The sequence below is a fragment of the Oncorhynchus masou genome, chromosome 33 (assembly GCF_036934945.1).
Source record: "Oncorhynchus masou masou isolate Uvic2021 chromosome 33, UVic_Omas_1.1, whole genome shotgun sequence".
In the NCBI taxonomy this organism is placed as follows: domain Eukaryota; kingdom Metazoa; phylum Chordata; class Actinopteri; order Salmoniformes; family Salmonidae; genus Oncorhynchus; species Oncorhynchus masou.
In genome coordinates, this window is record NC_088244.1 from 6574734 (window position 1) to 6595465 (window position 20732).

At 43.9% G+C, this 20732-nt stretch overlaps 1 protein-coding gene across 1 annotated transcript in view; it reads left to right on the forward strand.

The window, feature by feature from the left end:
• Positions 1-348: 348 nt before the first annotated feature.
• The window catches only part of LOC135527635 (zinc finger protein 335-like), a 43658-nt gene continuing 23274 nt past the window's right edge, over positions 349-20732 (forward strand). Inside the window, exons 1-29 of the mRNA XM_064956123.1 lie at positions 349-666; positions 965-1203; positions 1469-1617; positions 1957-2085; positions 2344-2517; positions 2800-2973; positions 3195-3368; positions 4262-4417; positions 4702-4909; positions 5521-5660; positions 5779-5929; positions 6386-6489; positions 6703-6824; positions 9564-9776; positions 10263-10403; positions 10693-10807; positions 10976-11059; positions 14254-14355; positions 14466-14605; positions 14815-16021; positions 16529-16672; positions 16911-17072; positions 17278-17533; positions 17770-17944; positions 18166-18278; positions 18536-18554; positions 18845-18985; positions 19113-19189; positions 19444-19604. Coding sequence (XP_064812195.1) covers positions 523-666; positions 965-1203; positions 1469-1617; positions 1957-2085; positions 2344-2517; positions 2800-2973; positions 3195-3368; positions 4262-4417; positions 4702-4909; positions 5521-5660; positions 5779-5929; positions 6386-6489; positions 6703-6824; positions 9564-9776; positions 10263-10403; positions 10693-10807; positions 10976-11059; positions 14254-14355; positions 14466-14605; positions 14815-16021; positions 16529-16672; positions 16911-17072; positions 17278-17533; positions 17770-17944; positions 18166-18278; positions 18536-18554; positions 18845-18985; positions 19113-19189; positions 19444-19604 — 5314 coding nt within the window. The 5' untranslated portion in view covers positions 349-522. The remainder of the gene's footprint in view (positions 667-964; positions 1204-1468; positions 1618-1956; positions 2086-2343; positions 2518-2799; positions 2974-3194; positions 3369-4261; positions 4418-4701; positions 4910-5520; positions 5661-5778; positions 5930-6385; positions 6490-6702; positions 6825-9563; positions 9777-10262; positions 10404-10692; positions 10808-10975; positions 11060-14253; positions 14356-14465; positions 14606-14814; positions 16022-16528; positions 16673-16910; positions 17073-17277; positions 17534-17769; positions 17945-18165; positions 18279-18535; positions 18555-18844; positions 18986-19112; positions 19190-19443; positions 19605-20732) is intronic.

Consider the following 20732-nt stretch of genomic DNA (forward strand, 5'->3'; position numbering starts at 1 on the left):
ATGTGTTTGATGTATTTGATACCATTCCACTTATTTCCGCTCCAGTCATTACCACGAGCCCCCGTCCTCCCTAATTAAGGTTACACCAATCTCCTGTGATCCTTGTACATGTCAAAACGGAACAAAAAAGTTAGATATTGGGATACATATGTAGATTACTACATTTTGGAAACCCCCTGAACAATAACATAATGCTCACTCCCATAGGGAGGGGTAATGACTGTGAGAGAGATAGACAGACAGACAGAGAGAGAGAGAGAGAGAGAGACAGAGAGAGAGAGAGACAGAGAGAGAGAGAGAAAGGGGGTGGAGGTTAAGAGGGTGACTAAGACTGAGAGCATAAATACTAAACCCAAAGCACAAAGCACCAAAGGAGAACATCCTATCCACTAAACGTCAAGGAACAGTGATCCACTGCAAGCTTTGTTACTATCACTGAGAGTCTCTTCATTGGCTGTCTGGCACATCACATCGTATATTCTCTATTACTTTGGGCAACTTTCATCTTACCTTGGTCTCACCATGAGATCTCACCATAGAGTTCTGGTTTTCCTAGTGTTGGCAATGTGCACGATAGGTGGATGGTGCGTTCCCCTGGAGAAAACCGTGTCTGTCACCTTCCCTGGAGATGTCCTCAAGAACATGACGGATATGGAGCTGGCAGAAGTGAGTAGCAGATGCATAGAGACGCATTAAATGTTCTGGCTTTTTAAATCTATAAACAGATTTAATTTGTCCTGAAAACAAAACATACAGCCTGGGCTGTGTGTGGAGGATTGCTAAAATATATTTGGCGAATTGTCCATCGTGTCTCAATGTCATGACACAATATAAACCTAAAGTCAATCAATCTAAATGGAGCTATTTCTAATTATATGCAATAATCTCAACAGTTGCTATCTCATTATTTGCAATGATCGAATTATCTATTAAATCTCATGCATTCATTATTTCCTACCTCCAGAGCTACCTGAAGAGGTTTGGCTACATGAACGTTCAGCACCGCAGTGGTTTCCAGTCTATGGTGTCCACCTCCAAGGCTCTGATGAGAATGCAGAGGCAGATGGGGTTGGAGGAGACAGGGACGCTGGACAAGTCTACAGTAGCAGCAATGAAGGCACCTCGCTGTGGGGTCCCTGATATACGCTCCTACCAGACCTTTGACGGGGACCTGAAATGGGATCATCATGATGTTACATACAGGTACTGTGAAGGGGATTATGTGGGACTGGTTTAGGGTTCTAAACATTAGGGTTGAGGCTAATCTCATCCACCCAGTCGGTAGCAATTGAGCATGTGGATGAGGTTAGGGTTACAAGTATAGTGTGTGGAGAAGTTAAAGCCAGGTGTGCACAGTGTAACAATGGCCTGGAAATACTATATGATTTATAGCAAACAGAGCAAGTAGCTAAACATATGGCCGTTCAAGCCTCAGTGGCCTTCATAGGTGATTTGCTTTTCTCTCTAGGATCCTGAACTACTCTCCAGACATGGAATCCTCTCTGATAGACGATGCCTTCGCCAGAGCCTTCAAGGTGTGGAGTGATGTCACCCCTCTCACCTTCACGCGACTCTTCGACGGCACCGCTGACATCATGGTGTCATTTGGAAAAGCAGGTAAGAAGGGCTGCAGTAACTGTACGCAGCCTGAGATCCGAACGGACGCTCGGTTTTTCACCCATTGTTTCACTTCAGTGAAACGGCGCATGTCAGTTTTGGATTTCAAGACTATGCAGTATGTGTCATACAATCTCTGAAAGCATCAATTAAACAGCCTCGGACTCCCAAAACATTTACATTTTTAATACATATCTCTAAGTTGAAGAATACACATCCAAATGAATCTTTATTGAAGAAACATGAAAGGAAGGAACTGAACTGACCAAATTGAAATACAATTAACCCCAACCCTGCATGAAATGAATGGCATTAATTCATTGCCTTGTTATTTTCCAGACCATGGAGACGGCTACCCCTTCGATGGTAAGGACGGCCTTCTGGCCCACGCCTTCCCCCCTGGTGAGGGCATACAGGGAGACGCCCACTTTGACGACGACGAAAACTGGACCCTCGGCAAAGGAGCAGGTCAGCATGGAGGTTTCAATCCTGGCTGTTTCAGTCAGTCAGTGCTTCATGGTGCTAGGTCACCCCGTAGTGCCCATTTTAAGCATCTTATTGACTGAGATTGAACTGAACTATGTGCCTCTGCCAACATCTCCACGTCATCTGTAGGATGGAAATCTTGAGCTCCAGTGAACCATCTTATTATATGTATTTAATCATGTTTGACATAGCTATTGTTCACAATTGCTCCCAATAAAAACATAACTTTTTTTGTTCCAGCTGTGAAGACTAGCTTTGGCAACGCAGAGGGTGCTCTGTGCCACTTCCCTTTTTCCTTCGAGGGCAAGCAGTACTCCACCTGCACCACAGAGGGGCGCTCTGACAATCTGCCCTGGTGTGCCACCACAGCCGACTACGGCAGAGACAAGAAATTCGGCTTCTGTCCAAGTGAACGTGAGATTGACAGTTAATACTTGAGAGGAATGATTGGTCAGAAAGTATTTTAGACCGAGTTTTCTTTGACATGTCTCTAATCAGGCAGGGTAGCCTAGTGGTTAGAGTGTTGGACTAGTAACTGCAAGGTTTCAAGTTCAAATCCCTGAGCTGACAAGGTACAAATCTGTCATTCTCTCCCTGACCAGGCCGTTAACCCACTGTTCCTAGGCTGTTGTTGAAAATAAGAATTTGTTCTTAACTGAGTTGAAATAATTATCTCTCTCCTTTTCTCACACACAGTTCTGTACACATTTGACGGAAACAGCAACGGCAAAGAATGTGTGTTCCCCTTCGTGTTCCTGGGGGAGACATATGAAGGTTGCACGACAGAAGGTCGCAGTGATGGATACCGCTGGTGTTCCACCACAGACAACTTTGACAAGGATAAGAAGTATGGCTTCTGTCCCAACAGAGGTGAGGGAGTATCACTGTCACTACTACCAGACCTGGGTTCAAATAGTATTATTTTTCTTTCAAATACTTTGAATGTTTTATTGATCCTGTCTGGAGAGTCAGATGGGCGGGGTTTGCATTTTTGGGACTATTCCAATGTTTCCATTGCTCCAGGAAACCACAATCAAGGACAACTAGAGTGACACATGTTCCCTAATAGTGTTGTGTCTGTGTTATGACAGATACGGCTGTGATTGGTGGAAACTCTGAGGGAGAGCCGTGCCAGTTCCCCTTTGTCTTCCTGGGGAAGAAGTATGACTCATGCACCAGCGAGGGACGGGGAGACGGCAGGCTGTGGTGTGCTACCACCAGCGACTTTGACGCAGACACGAAATGGGGCTTCTGCCCAGATAGGGGTGAGTGACATAGACAGCGTAAGTGCACCTACCATGCTGACTCAAACTGCTGGCTGACAGTCAGAGACAATGTCAGGGCACCTACCATGCTGACTCAAACTGCTGGCTGACAGTCAGAGACAATGTCAGGGCACCTACCATGCTGACTCAAACTGCTGGCTGACAGTCAGAGACAACGTCAGGGCACCTACCATGCTGACTCAAACTGCTGGCTCAGATCATTTACTTTGAAATTGCCCTTTCAAGCACGATTCTAGGTATATACATAACCAGGCTAGTGCAGTGTAGCTCATCTTGGTTCAATAGTGTGGAAAATGTATATTACTGTAGGTGCACTAGCCTGGTCCCAGATCTGTTGTCCTATTCTATAGCCTGGTCCCAGATCTGTTGTCTCCTTCTATAGCCTGGTCCCAGATCTGTTGTCTCGTTCTATAGCCTGGTCCTAGATCTGTTGTCTCCTTCTATAGCCTGGCCCCAGATCTGATGTCTCCGTCTATAGCCTAATCCCAGATCTGTTGTCTCCTTCTATAGCCTGGCCCCAGATCTGATGTCTCCGTCTATAGCCTAATCCCAGATCTGTTGTCTCCTTCTATAGCCTGGCCCCAGATCTGATGTCTCCGTCTATAGCCTAATCCCAGATCTGTTGTCTCCTTCTATACCCTGGTCCCAGATCTGTTGTCTCCTTCTATAGCCTGGTCCCAGATCTGTTGTCTCCTTCTATAGCCTAATCCCAGATCTGTTTGTGCTCGAGCCAACCCCATTACTGTAATTTTACAGCCAAACGTGACAATGATTGACGGGTAGTTGGCATGATAGCAGACTGACACTCAGGCTACAGGTGCAAACCACAACTGAGTTAATGATGTGTTTCTACTCACCCTCTCCTCTCTCAGGCTACAGTCTGTTCCTGGTTGCGGCCCATGAGTTTGGTCATGCCCTGGGTCTGGACCACTCCAACATCAGAGACGCCCTCATGTATCCCATGTACAGCTACGTGGAAGACTTCTCCCTGCATGAAGATGATGTTGAGGGCATTCAATATCTCTATGGTATGATATTATCACAATATGATATGATTACACAATATCCTTAGTCTGGTCCTAGATCTGTTCGCGCTTTCTTGACTGACAACTACCATAGGAGTTGGCGAAACAACCAGACCTTACACCAGGCTGCAATATCATGTGATCCCACAGAATTCACAACATACACACAACAACGCAGTATTTCCCCCTATCACAACAGAGATCCGTTGGTAATGGAACAACAATGACAATAGTTAAGTGTTATTCATTTAATTCATTGCATTTCTTCCCACTATCTTCCCACCCAGGATCCAAGACAGGCCCTGACCCCACACCCCCTGGGCCCACCATCCCTACACCTGGTCCCAGCGACGAGCCTGAGCCCAACACCCCCACTACCACCACTACCAGCCCCACCACTACACACCCTGTGGACCCATCCCAGGACGCCTGCCAGATCAACAAGTTCGACGCCATCACAGAGATCGATGGAGACCTGCACTTCTTCAAGGATGGGTGAGCAACCTTTTAAAAAAGAAGGTTGCTTTGCGGTGTGACAGTAGAACCTTTTTGAGGGCTTTGATGTTAAAGGGGTGTTGTGCCCCTCACAACAAGAGTTGTGAGATAAGGGAGAGATAACTGTAGAGAGATACAGGACAGAGTTATGGGCTAAGGGAGAGATAACTGGAGAGAGATACAGGACAGAGTTATGGGCTAAGGGAGAGATAACTTGGAGAGATACAGGATAGAGTTATGGGCTAAGGGAGGGATAACTTGGAGAGATACAGGATAGAGTTATGGGCTAAGGAAGAGATAACTTGGAGAGATACAGGATAGAGTTATGGGCTAAGGGAGAGATAACCTGAGAGAAAAACAGGATATACAATGTAAGAGTACAGGACAGAATGTAAATAAACAAGCCAAGGATTCACATATTCCTTACATTGGATTACACTTTCACTACTAAGAAGAGCTACACCACAAGGACCATAAGCGCTCATGAACACTTTTTGAATCATTATAGCACAATTTCTTATGAAATTGTAGCCCATTATCTTACAATGTAAAAAAGTATTATACATTGTTGCTAAATTCATAATTGTGATGTATTTTTGCTGATTCAACAGGCAATATTGGAGGTTGTCAAGCAAGACTGACGGTGGACTGAAGGGTCCGTTCTCCATGTCTGAGAGGTGGCCAGCTCTGCCTGCTGTCATTGACACGGCCTTTGAGGACCTTGTGACAAAGAAAATCTACTTCTTCTCAGGTAAACAGGAATTCTGATTTTTACACACACACACACACACACACACACACACACACACACACACACACACACACACACAAACACACAGACTCTAAGCTTTGTCTCTGCTATCCCACAGGCACCAGGTTCTGGGTGTATACAGGACAGAGTCTCCTGGGACCTCGCAGCATTGACAAACTGGGTCTGCCCTCTACTGTAGAGAAGGTGGAAGGAGCACTGCAGAGAGGGAAAGGCAAGGTGCTGCTCTTCAGCGGAGAGAACTACTGGAGGTGAGTCACGTTTCAATGTCCTGTATACAAGTACAGAGAAATACCTTTCAAGCTCTAAAACACTAAAAAAATGCAGTAATCAATATCAATGTAGTACTAAAAAGAACATAAGGTAGAACAAAAACACATGAGAAATAAAAGCCTGAGTTTAGGAAGTAGGGGGTGTTGACATAAGGTTGTGGGTTCAAGTTCTGAAGGGATCGTCATCGCATCCACACACTAGAAATGCATGCACTCACTGTATTGTAAATTGCTTTGGATAAAAGTGACTGCTAAGCAGCAGAATATTGCTATAAGATATATTATCATAACCTAGAGAATACTGACCTAAAAAGTAACTAGAAGATGAAGAGGATCAGAAGAGCTCAAGGATCAAGGTTCAACCTCTTAACTATTTACTGTATCTGTAGGTCTATGTTTTGTAATAACCAAACCAAATGTATCTGATCCTTACAGGCTGGATGTGAAGGGCCAGAATATCGATAAGGGATATCCCCGCTTCACAGACATTGTCTTCGGGGGTGTTCCTAATGATGCTCATGATGTCTTCCACTTCAAGGGTAAATATTAAACGATTCATTGACTCTGTGTGTAGACCTAGGGCCTTATTTTATTCTACACAAAGCAAAAAAATATTACAGTAAACTGTCAGTTTAGTATGTACTTTCTTATCAAAATTAGACACATTACAATCATGTAGTAACTCACAATCACGTTATAACTCACAATCATGTTTAACTCCTCATAACCTATTGTGATTGTTCCTACTCTAGGCCACATCTACTTCTGTCGGGATCGTTTCTACTGGCGAATGAACTCTAGGAGACAGGTAGACCGCGTGGGATACGTGAAGTACGACATCCTGAAGTGTACCGACTCCTCCAACTTCCGCTACTGAGCTACTTTACCCATAGAAATTGACATACTAGAATGAGTATCCCCATTCAAGTCAGTATTTCGTGACGGTCTAAGGGGCCATCTTGGTTCTAGTATGAATATTTCTATGGCACTGTTTCTGGGCTGAATATTTTAAGAACCTTTCCAACAGGATGTTCATTCTTAGAGTCCCAGATTTGTTTGTGCTGTCTTGTCAACGTATTGCTATGCCATTCTCTGTCTCTCCTGAGGCTATGAACGGGGATCTCTGATGGGAGGATTATGCAGATGAGTGCTTGTGGTACTGTTGGTGTATGGGGTGCCGTTTGTAAAGTTGAAACGACGCCCCACTTTGTGTGCTTTTTAAGACGGTGAAATATTGCCCCCCCCCGTCCAGTTGATTCAGGTCAAACCAAATGATACACATGTATGGGCAATTTCCTTCTAACTGTGTGACTAAATGGATTTATTGTCCTCTAGTGTAGGGTCGAGAGACAGATAACCACTGCCCTGAAATAACGATTTCAGCACCAGCAGATCCGATTCACAATCTGTTGGTGCTTAATAATAAGGCTATCTGCCTGGCGCAGATATTTTTTGATGAGCCATTAATTTGTATGTAATTATTACCCTCTAGTTTTATTTTTGTGTTCAACAATGCAATGTTGGTTTATTTGGTGTTATTTTATATTTCTGAACTGGCTCAAAAAGCCATGTATTTTTGCACTGGATGTCACGCAATGGTGTCTCCGTCACGTTTAAGTTATTTCGTAAGTAAATCAAATGTTTTGTATTAGAACTGGAAATTCAATAAACAAATAGCACTTCATTAGTAGTTGTTGTCATTTTAACTGTATAGCTAACTAATCATATTGTGCAGCGGTAACCAAGCCTCTTCCTCTCTGCTGTCAACACAATGAGGTTCCGCATAATAGTTGGGAGCTATGCCTGTTTTTGTTGTTGTTGTTGATTGTCCACACAGCTGACAGAGCCAATCATCCAGCGTTATTAAGGTGCGATTGTCACATTATAAGACATCTAAGTAAATAGATACATTGTAACATCTAACCATGGTTATACAATCATCAAGATGCTATTTTACATTCGTAAGAAGCAGCTTGATATTACACTTGAAAATTAACTGCGCTACTCGTCGTCAAATTCTGTAATACGTCTTCCCCTGAAAACAATAATCCTATACTTTCCCCAAACATCTAAATATACTAATCTCTCTTTATTGAATATAATCGTTTAATACGATTAATTGGGGGGGGGGGGGAAGCTGCCCTTAACGTAATAACAATGCAAGGAGCACCTTTTAAAGCGGCTTCCACTTTAGCAAAACAGAGAAATAAGATCCGGTTTTTGTCGAACAGGAAGCGAGGAGATACTGATGGCGCCCGACTAGAATGGAGTAGCTATTGTCGCGTACAACTTCTTATACTGTTTGTCGTGTCTACTAAGTCATAAACGAATTCAACTCGCAATACACGGTAAGTGAAAAAATATCCCACAGGATCTCGTGTTTTATATAGATAAATTAATTACATTTTCTTCAGGAACGAGCGTTGGACAATCTGTTTTTGCTGAGGCCCTGGAGGCCCCACGCTTTGGTAGGTTCTATAATGCCTGAATGCAAAACCAAGGCTAGTCGGGCAAATGGCGGAGCAGGCAAGAGGGAGGGCAGCTAGGCTTGTTTAAATCATAAAGAGTGGGGTCGTTATTAGCTACACGCTCGACTCCAGGTGTGTTTAGCTATAGCCGTCAAAAACTAAAAACGATAATAAATGGCTATATTTGACCTGTTCTGCCACCCGACGTTGTTGCATTGTGTTGTGCAACCTCGTGTCAGCAGTATTATTTTATTAGGATCTGACTGGCTTATCGAAGAACTAACGTTAGCTGGCTAACTAACCTTGCTGTCTTCCTAGCAAAGCTACTATTATTAGCTAGTTTAGCTACTTGCTAGTAAACTTCGCTTTCACTTTGGCTATCTAAGCACAAAGAAGAAGAAGCCACGTCCAACGTGGTTAAGTTACAGTTAGGCATGTAGCTAGCTAACTAGCTAGATAGCTACTGTATGTTCATCAGTGGTATTGTTTACCTTCACACTCAAAGACCCACAGAAAGGAGTCCGTTCAACAAAGCACCCTCACGAATGCTTTTCTAGAGAAACACCTCTAAACTGATATGCAATAAACTGCAATTATTTTTTTAAAGGGCATTTCACACAATCAATATCCAATTAAAAGTACACTCCCTGTGAAAGAATAGGCTAATGCCAGAAGATGGATGTATGATAGTTGAAAACTGGTATCCATCATCAATATAGATATCTCTAGCATAGTGTGTGACCATGACTGTCCTAAGCATGGAAATGGTTCAGATAGCCCGAGAGTTACAGCATTATGTTGACAATTTATTTAATTTAACTAGGCAAGTCAGTTAAGAACAAATTCTTATTTTCAATGACAGCCTAGGAATAGTGGGTTAATTAACTGCCTGTTCAGGGGCAGAAGGACAGATGTGTACCTTTTCAGCTCAGGGATTTGAACTTTCAACCTTTTGGCTGCTAGTCCAACACGCTAACCACTAGGCTACCCTGCCTCCCCTCAACACCTGCCAAGGTTGTGGGTTTGATTCCCTCACACACTGAACAAGTCACCCAGTCTCTCTTTGGATACTGAAGTTCCCTCTGGGGGAAATGAACATTCTATTCTAAAAGCTCTGCTATGGACCATATTATTTTCTATGCTAGATGGAAGGGGAGATAGAGGTGGAGAGCAGCAGTGATGTGGGTCCGTCGGGGTCCGGAATGGAGGAGCCGTCGGAGAGCGGTATGGGCATGGAGTCCTCAGAGGCCATGTCGGCAGACAGCAGTGATGCAGCATCCCACCATCACAGCCAGCACCACCACGGCATTGCCCCAGAGTCAGACTGCCACGTGGGACAGAGCTCAGAGGGGTTTCCGGTATTAACAACAACACTATCTGAACTGTTCAGGATCATCAAACATTAATGCTATGTAACATACAAGAGATACTTAATGGTACAGTGTAATAAAGTCAAAGTAATACACTTAAAGCCTGTGTGTTTGTAATAATAATCATAATCTATATTATAAAGCACTTTTTCAAGGATCCAAAGACGTCTATGTTTGGTTGTCCTGGTAGGGGCTCTAATGTTTTGGTAACCCTTTTATTTTGGACAGTTCCAAATAGATGGTTTGTAGATGTTCAATAAATGTCAACAACATTTCAACTAACTATCTACTAACCTTAACCCTTATTCTCAGCCTAACCCTAACTGTAGCCATAACAAGCAGTTGCTTATCAACAGATAGTTGGTTGACAGTATGACCATCTGTAGAGCATCTATATGGGACTATCCACAGAGTGACCTTAATGTTTTAGTTAGTCTCCATGTCCATGCCTCTCACCCGTGTTACTGTTTCCAGGTGTTCCTACCAGAGACTAGTTCCAGTACGGATGTCACCCACCACAGGGCCACCGTCCACCTCCCAGACTCCTCTTCTGTGGCCCAGTCCACCAGCGTCTCCACTGTAACACAGTCCATCCTGGTGTCTGGGTCAGCCCAGGTGAGCATCTCTAATATTCAAGCGCACCTTGGTTCACCCCATAGTACCCCCCCCCCCCCCAACAAAAAAAATAAAAAAAATTACTGGTGTACAACACTCTTTTCTTACTAGCATTGATTTAGCTAATAGCTGTGTTTCTTTTAGGTTTGACTTGGATTGACTGATATATGGTAATTTTACCTACTGTAGTTGAATGTCACTGATAATTTAACTAGGCAAGTCAGTTAAGAAAAAAACTAAGGTTAAAAAATACATTTTTAAAAACGTCATATCGTATATTGTATTACAGGTGATGGTTCACTCCAGCGCGGCGGTGTCTGACTCGACAGCCTCCACCTCCTCAGATCTGGGATCAGCCATAGACAAGATCATAGAGTCTACCATCGGACCCAACATCATGAATGGTGAGGGAATGAAAACATTTTCCCTGAAGGGAATTTTATTCCTGTCAATCGTGAAAATATATAAAACATTAGACACAAACGTAACAATCAATGTCAGTACCAACATACTCCATTCGGGTAATGTAGTCTGTCCATCACAGTCAATATCTATGTATCATTGTTCTCCAGGTTGTATAGCAGTGACCAGTGCAGAGGACGGAGCTGCAGAGACCAGTGAGGGTCAGTATTTGATACTACAAGGATCAGATGATGGTGAGCTTTTCTCTCACAGGCTACAGTAACTAATTCCGCTTGTGTACAGTAGTTACAAAAAATCTCCGCTCATTGCTAGACAATTAAAATGCTATTACTAAAGTATTATGTAACAACACGCTAAGAAAATGTTGCTTCGAAAGTAAATTCGTTTTTTTAAACACAATAGTGTTTTAATGTTAAGTGTTAGTGAGAATGCAGCTAATACAGCTGTTAGGGTCTAAATGTCAGAGTAAGAACTGGACGGACTCTATGAAAGCATAAATCAAGTTTATTCACCCCAAAGGGTCGAACAGCCGAAAAGACAAAATACATATTCACACAAGCACTGATATTTAATCCACTCTCCTATGCTGAGTCTCCTCCTACACCTCTAAACAGCCAATGCATCTCTGTTGCTAGACAGAACCTTTCGTGATATCTGTTCTTCCTCACTTCAATTGACCTGACCTCTGCCCCAAAGTGCAACACTCCTCCCCAACTCACGGCTGATATGGTGACTGGTACCAGACTGTGTCTGTTCTCCTCCCAGAGGATCCCTGATGGCTAACAATAACATATCCTGACAGAATGTAAATGTTATACATTCCCCATCTTTCCCTCAGTGAAAGGAATAAGTATATTTCATAAGTCAAGAAGTCAGAAGCAAACGCAGCCAAGGCAGGTTGAACATCATTGTTTGTATTCTGAATAAATTATCCCTTTAATGATGGTATAGTGTGTTTTTGGATCAAGAACACTTATCTGTACAAAATATCATTGGGTAATTGGTTTGACTTGATTAGGTACACCTGGAGCAATGGACATTCAGGAGAATGGACATTTACAGAATGTAAAGATATAAATGTATTGTGTAGATCAAATTAAGTTTAATTTCAAAAAGCTATATATTAGGACATTTTTGTAAATTAGATTTTGTTGTTTAAAGAACTTATGAAAGAGATGTTTTTTCACCATCTTACCATGGAATGGTGTGGCAGGGTAGCCTAGTGGTTAGAGCGTTGGACTAGTAACCGGAAGGGTGCAAGTTCAAACCCCCGAGCTGACAAGGTATAAGTCTGTCGTTCTGCCCCTGAACAGGCAGTTAACCCATTGTTCCTAGGCTGTCATTGAAAATAAGATTTTGTTCTTAACTGACTTGCCTAGTTAAATAGAGGTTAAATAAAATGTTGTTGTTCAATGACAGACCTATATTAGTTTGAAATCTGTTGCTTGATGGTTTTATTTCAGAGACAAAAAATAATGTTTTGTTGCAAAACATTATATATCCACCTTATTCGCAGAGAAATGGGTAGTACTGCTTGATTTTACAGTCAAATGTGACAAATAACTACACTGTTAATAAAGAACTGTACAAATGATACATTTTGTGACATCAATATACACTAAGTATACAAAACATTAAGGACACCTGCTCTTTCCATGACATAGACTGACCAGGCAAATCCAGGCAGATCCCTTATTGATGTCAATTGTTAAATCCACTTCAATCAGTGTAGATGAAGGGGAGGAGACAGGTTAAAGAAGGATTTTTAAGCCTTGAGACATGGATTGTGTATGTGTGCCATTCAGAGGGTGAATGGGCGAGAACTATTTAAGTGGCTTTGAACGGGGTTATGGTAGTAGGGGCCAGGCGCACCGGTTTGTGTCAAGAACTGCAACGCTGCTGGGTTTTTCACGCTCAACAGTTTCCCGTGTGTATCAAGAATGGTCCACCATCCAAAGAACATCCAGCCAACTTGACACAACTGTGGGAAGCATTGGAGTCAACATGGGACAGCATCCCTGTGGAACGTTTACAACACCTTGTAGAGTCCATGCCCTGACGGATTGAGTCTGTTCTGGGTGGAAAAGAGGGGATGCAACTCAATATTAGGAAGGCGTCCTTAATGTTTTGTACACTCGGTGTATATATGAGATGTTTTTTAAATGAAACATTTATCAATACAGTAATGAGATTATGTATGTCAAGGATTTACATTTAACATGTTAGTCATTTAGTAGATGCTCTTATCTCGAGCGACTTAGTTAGTGCATTTACCTTAAGATTGCTCGGTGAAACAACCACAAATCAAAGGTTCCATATATAAACTTATGAGAATGGTTCTTTATTGAACCTTCAAAAGGGTTCTATAAAGCACCAAAAAGGGTTCCGCTATAGTTACAAGCCGAAGAACCCCTGTCTGATACTATTTAGAACCATTGTTTTGTGTACAGGACACGAACATTCCGTTTCAGCACACAATTGATATATAGCGTTTTGCAACAAAACCCCATTTTTATATCTAAAATCTATCAAATTAAGAATCTGAGAACAGTAGTATTTTGCACATACACACATGAAGGTACGCATAAGCAATTATTTCTGATCAAAAAACACAAATGGGAAGAATGTGTGTATGTTGGACAGAAGCTCTAAAGAAATGACTGTCAGATTGGAATAGTTGAGCATCACAACTTATTTATACTTCTCTGTACAAAAATATCATTAGTTAATTGGTTTGACTTGATAATGTACACCTGGGGCAATGGACATTCAAGAGAATGGACATTTACACAATGTTCAGATATACATTTATTACGTAGATCAACTATAACTGTCAAGATGGGAGATTGTAAGTAACTTATTTATACTTCTCTGTACAAAAATATCATTAGTTAATTGGTTTGACTTGATAATGTACACCTGGGGCAATGGACATTCAAGAGAATGGACATTTACACAATGTTCAGATATACATTTATTACGTAGATCAACTATAACTGTCAAGATGGGAGATTGTAGGTGCTCTATTCATTCTATTTCTATATCCAACATGCAGTTCCAGATACATCCCTGCAATTAGTGAAGGCAGCCAATCCAACATGCAGTTCCAGGCACAGACCTGCCATTGGTTGAAGACAGCCAATCCAACATGCAGTTCCAGATACAGTCCTGCCATTAGTTGAAGGCAGCCAATCCAATAGTTTCAGAAAAGGAGTCACTTCCTGACATCTGTATTCAGATAGTTGGAGTCACCGCCGAAGTTACTATTTGTCCCCTGGAAAGATAATTGCTTTCCACAAAGCAGAGTTAAAACTAGAGTTATCCAGGTTTGTACCAGACCCAGACAGAGAGTTACTTTCCACAAAGCAGAGTTAAAACTAGAGTTATCCAGGTCTGACCAGTGTGGTTTCTCCCTCTCCTATGGTAGCCCGCAAGTCATCCTCGGCCCTGTCCAGCCATCACCGTATCACCATCGAGGCTCTGGGAGAGGGTCCTACCTCCACCTGCCACGACCAGGGAGACATGCAGGGTATGAAATATGCAACGTATGCCACCGGGTTGCCATGACAGAACATTGAAACAGAAATTTCAAGTGAATGCAGTCCCTTTTTTTTCATCAAATGTTTTATGACATCCTAGATAACCTGGACCCTGACCAGCCAGACCAGCCCTCTGGCAGCCATTACCCAGACCATGAGGACCAGGAGAACCAGCCCCAGCACTCTCACGCATCTCAGTACATGGACTGTAGTGGTGGAGATGCAGACGGACCTGACCAGGTAAGGGGCAGACACAATTTAGTGTTTTTTGGAGTCATGTTTGAAAACACATCTTTTTAAGTCAAGGATTTAATTGTTATTTTAGAAATCGTTCTTGTTTTATCTCCTTTTGTGGCTTTTCAGTTTCTTTTATTCCATTGTTCTACGGTGAAGTGTGTTACATTTTTAAATGCAGTTTTAAATCAAGTTTGACTATTTGATTTGACCAGACTGGAGAGTCATCCACCTCGTATGTCGACGACGAGGAATCTGACCAGACTAAGATCTCGTCCCGGTCTCTGTCCCGCTTCCCGGAGTACGGTGTCGTCGACAACTCTGACCAGGACCTGCGGGGGTACGTGGAGGGTAACGGAGCCGCCGACTCCAACCCCTCGTTCCCCGGCATTCGACGACGCCACACTCACTATGTTGTGGACTGCAGTGCGGGGACGGAGGTGTACCTGGAGTGTGAAGAGGATTTGAGGCCGCAGCACCCTCAGAGCTACATCGACAGCAGCAGCAGAGCTAACCACTCCCAGGGTCACCGAACCCTGCCTAACCACTCCCAGGGTCACCGAACCCTGCCTAACCACTCCCAGGGTCACCGAACCCTGCCTAACCACTCCCAGGGTCACCGAACCCTACAGCAGTATGTGGAGTTTGTTGCTGCAGATTCAGAGCAGCCCGGTTGTTCCAACTACCAGGATCGGGAAGGGCAAAGGGAGGATCCAAACAAGAGCCCAGACCAGAACCAGGACCCGGACCAGCCACAGCACTCTGACCAGCAGCATCCCCAGCACTCCCACTACATGGAGACCACCAGCAGCAGCAGCACTGGCCCAGAGGCCTCCGCGGGGTGGTCCACTGGGATAGGGGAGGGAGGCGAGGGCTCCTCCACAGACCACCACCACCCCCAGGCAGACACTGTGGGATCAGTCCACCACCACCCCCAGGCAGACACTGTGGGATCAGTCCACCACCACCCCCAGGCAGACACTGTGGGATCAGTCCACCACCACCCCGAGGCAGACACTGTGGGATCAGTCCACCACCACCCCCAGGCAGACACAGCGGGCTCAGCAGAGGCTATGGAGTGCACAGAGAGCCAGCCTGGCCCTTACATCAGCAGCAGTGGAACCTACTCCTCCCGCCTGGAGCCTGAGGTTGAGGGGGCCCCTGAGCCTCAGTGGCCCCCCAGCCTGGGGAGGCCTTTTAGGGGAGAGGAGGGTGGCGTGGTGGGGGGGTCTAGAACTTCAGCCGTAGAGGGGGGGGCTGGGAGAGGACCAGGGGGCACCGTCCCCCACACCATGGCTGAACTGGAGGAGATGATGGAGGTGGTGATCGTTCAGCAGTTCAAATGCAAGATGTGTCCCTACAAAAGCGTCTCCAAAGACACCCTCATCAACCACATGAGAGACAGGCACTTCAAACCCACAGGTACAGTAGCCCCATCCCATCTAGAGAGACCTGAGGGAAGAAAGACACACAAACATACAGTACAGGAGGCAGCCATCTATAAATGAATCACTAGTATTGATCCTCAGTTTAGACCGAGACACATCTGAGGGCAGAAACTGAATTCAAATGAAATCAAACTTTATTCATCCTCAATTGAAACAATTAGATGAAAACTATTTATCCTCAGCTGAATTAATTAGGTTACAACTTTTATTAACCCCCCCCTGGGGAAAATAGACTAATATACAACCCTCTTATCATTTACCGAACGTGTGCTCTGCCAACGAGGCCTGTATGGAATATGATCAAATAAAAATTCAAAAAAGCTTTATTAACCCCTAAACTGAGGTTCTGTGCTCCACCAGAAACTAAAAGGAATATGCCTAAATCAATCCCCAAAGGTAAAACATTGGATTTGATTGAGCTGATTGATGGTCCTGTATGGAATACAATGATCTGATTGGTGGTGTGCTGTGTGACGTCCAGGTGGCCCCCCTCCTAAGAAGCGTGGTCGGCCCCGGCGTAGTGATACGTTGGCCCGTCAGCAGGCTGAGGTGAAACCAGAGCCACCGCCTGAGGAGCCAGAGGACGAAGACATCGTAGACGCTGGGGCCATCCATGACTCTGAAGGTACGTTGAGATCCATGTCAAGTTTTTTTTTTATTATATATATATATATATATATAAGCACTTGTCACATGGAGCCGGTCGGTCAGCTGGACGGTTAGCCGGTCGGTCAGTTAGCCCATTAGCCGGTCAATCGGCCGGTCAGCTGGGCGGTCAGTCAGTCAGTCGGTTGGTTACTTGGGTGTAGCGGCTAGTGGTCGATTTGGGATTCACACACTCACTCTCCCTCTTTTCTCTCCAGAGGACAGTGACTACAACCCAGCAGATGAGGATTGTAGGGGCAGACAGCCTACCCTGCTGAGACAACCTGCCCCTCCTCCCTGCTCCTCCACAGACCGCCCCCGGCGCAGGGTGGGACGCCCCAGGAAGTTCACCTACACAGAGGGCAGCTACAACTGCAAGGGTGAGTACTACTGTAGGAACAATGCACTCACCATGCTCACATTCACTGAAGAAATACACTCAGCTGTTTCTGCACGTCTTCTCAATTTTTAAGTGAAGGCCTTTTCCAAAGATCACCGCAAGAAGACAATTTAGTGCTGTTTTCATTCACTAAGCTGTTATTTCTTATCCCTGCTCTGCATTTTCCTTGTTTCGGCTGAGTGCAGAAGCTGAGGGTGCATTCAAGCAGCGTATCGGGAGTGTGGACCCTCAAGGCTCCGAGGAAGCCAGTTCCTCAGGCCTGGGAAACGGACCAGATTCCTTGGCCAATGGAAAAGCAGTGGAAGCCGGTATCAGCCAGTCAGACTCTGAGAACAAAGACCCGTCACCCAATGGGAGGCCGGAGGAGGCAGAGTTTTTCCCCAGGAAACGAGGTCGACCCTCCAAGAGGTTTCTCCGAAAGAAATGCAAGAAGTACATGAAGTAAGACTCACTGACACCTGAAACGAACTACTGTATCTCTGAATATCTGTATCGTACTGTCCTGAACTGTACTGGGATAGCCTGGATTTTAACATTTTACATTGTCCCTTCCAGCAACTATGGTGGTTGCGTACGGCACAGATCTGTACTGTTGGAAAGGATATTACATGATGTAGCCGCATACAGAGATCTTCTAACTAAATACCTTCACTCCCCCTGCCGGTGTGTATCGCCAGATATTACACATCTCTGAAGCCCCTCCTGAGGCCTCACAACTGTTGGATTTGTGGCTCTCGCTTCCTGTCCCAGGAGGACTTGAGGTTCCATGTAGACTCTCACCAAGGAAACGACCCAGAGTGCTTCAAGTGCCTGCAGTGTAACTACCGTTGCAAACGCTGGTCCTCGCTCAAGGTGAGTGGGGCCCGGGAGCGTACAGTCCGATCAGTCAGTCAAATGTATATAGCCTTCATTACAGCATCATCTTTATTGCAAATGAATTACACTGCTTTTTTTAAATCATTGAATCAGTCTTCAGTTTTTCTCTTGTATCTCAGGCCTGGTCTGTTCCCTGTACTGTCTGTAATAGTCACAGTGGAATGGTAAGTGCCTGTTTTCTCTGCTGTTTTAAACAGGAACACATGTTTAACCACCAGGGGAACAAGCCCTTTAAGTGTGAGGAGTGTGACTACAGCAGTGTGTATAAGAAGGACGTCGTTAGACACTCTGCAATACACAACAAGGACAAGTATGTACACACACACACACAGGACGTTATCATACACTCAGCAGTATGTAACTAGGAGCAGTATGCTCTCTCCTGACACCATGTGTGGGACATTCACATGTGGGCGTCATACAACTCACATCACCAGACCGAAATGGCACATTAAACCTTTATTGTTTGGGTTTTTCTTAAAGCTGGAGATCGATCGACGCTTAATCGATTTTTAATTAATCAATCAAATCATTCGATCCAGTAACTTATTTTTCATCCTTTCACAGGAAAACAAAGTCTGGGTCTGTAAGTATGTTCACCTTTTTAAATCTATAAAATGTTGAGTTACTATAGTTGGCCACCTTTCTATCCAGGTCATCCCATGTAAAAACATGTTATAAACCTAGTGCCATATCTTGTTTTTATGCCACAGCAGGTTTATGAAATATGTGTTGAAGGTTTTAAACCCAGTAAGATATCTTTTTTTTTTTTTTTTTATCCCATAGAAGTCGTATGGTCTGTCTGTACAAGCCAGATGTATTTGCACAGGTCTGACTCTCAGCAGGTATCTAAGGTGTTGTCGTTCCCGTGTCCAGTGTGGTCTGTCTGACTCTCAGCAGGTACCTAAGGTGTTGTCGTTCCCGTGTCCAGTGTGCCATAGAGTCTACCCCATGCAGAAGAGACTCACTCAGCACATGAAGACACACAGTGCTGAGAAACCACACATGTGTGACAAGGTAACACATCATCTGAGCTTGATTAAAAATTCCAATAATCCACTCAAATCAATCAGGGTTCTAGTTTTAATCTCCTGATTTTCTTTGAAATCTTTATAAATATCTGTTTGTGTTTTTGACTTCCCAGTGTGGGAAGTCCTTCAAGAAGAGATATACATTCAAGATGCATCTCCTCACACACATCCAGAGTGTTGACAACAGCAGGTCAGTACAGGAAGTAGCGCAATTTTCATTGGGCCTCTCGGCAGAACATGGCGTCTCGGCAGAACATGGCGTCTCGGCAGAACATACACATAGTCGGTCCTGTGAAACCAGGGTGGTGTTCATTACACACTGTGGCAAAATCAATTTGCACTGTGAAGTTCAGTTAGTACCTCCCTGTTTCAAAATGTTTTCTCCTTATCATACGCTACACAGTGTTAATTTCCTCTAACTTGTCTAATGTGTCTGTCTACCAGGTTCAAGTGTGAGTTCTGTGACTATGACTGTGACAACAAGAAGCTCCTGCTCAACCACCAGCTGTCCCACGCCAACGACCGGCCCTTTAAATGTGACTGCTGTAAATACTCAACCTCTAAAGAGGACTTCCTGGTCTCTCACCTGGCCATCAAACACACAGGTGAGTTACTGCAATGTCACTATGATCTTCTCCATCCCAATCAGTTTAGTTCACTAGCTATTGCAAGTGTTTACCACTCAACCCCTGGAGACAAACACAGTTTGAGTTCTACACCTAATCCCGACTCTTAAAACCCTGTCAGTCCCGAGACCCCCAAGTCATTTATGACTTCCATTGATCTGCATGTCCAGCCCTTATATTTATCCTCACAATGATGTGTTTTACCATGTTCTGTTCAGGACAACCAGAGCTAGCTACAAAACAATTTGACATAAACAGTAGGGCTGACCCCAATTAGTCCACTGGTCGATTGTTTGATCGATAAGTTATTTTGTCGACCAACATTTATGTATATATTATTATTTAAAAAAATAATAATAATAATTACGGCACACAAGATTGTTTTATTCGCGCCCATGTCAGTGAACTAATCCATTGTGGAGGCTGTGGGGACGGCACAGTCCAAGAAGAAGAGGAGTGTGGATTCACACTGTACTTCACTCTCCAGAATGGGCTCTCTCCCGACCAATTTGTGCACGTTCATTGTTTCATAACTTATTGTGTGAATTGTTTGCTTTTGATTGTTAGTGTCTATCAATTCTCCATTACATATATCACCAGTAGTATATTTACTGCTGATTCCTATAAATTCTAATCTACAACGTTTGTTTGATTATGTTAATGTCTGTTTAATGCATTCAAGGTATTATCATTCCAGTCTTTTATCATTCTCATTGTCGGAGATGACACGTTTTTCACAGAGCCCACAAACTTATGCTACACTTGTTGAGTAAGGACGCACACCTGATTAGCAGTAGGCCTATAGGCTAACCTAGCCTGCGTGCAAAGCTTGGCATATAAATGTGCCCTGATAGTATTTCTGATTGGTCTAACGTATCTCCACTAATGAGCTGTGGAGCTTCTCAAAAGTAATGTTTTCTTCATTTTAAACACCAAGCAAACAGTCTGTTTTTTTAGATCCATTGAGAATGACAATAGTTCCTCAATGTATTTGAAAAATCTTTCCATCTCTCTCTCCCTGTCGATAACCACTCGGCGTGAAAGGTCATAAAATAGACCAACCTGATTACTTCTGATCTTTTGCTCAAATAGCCTACAGCCGTGTCT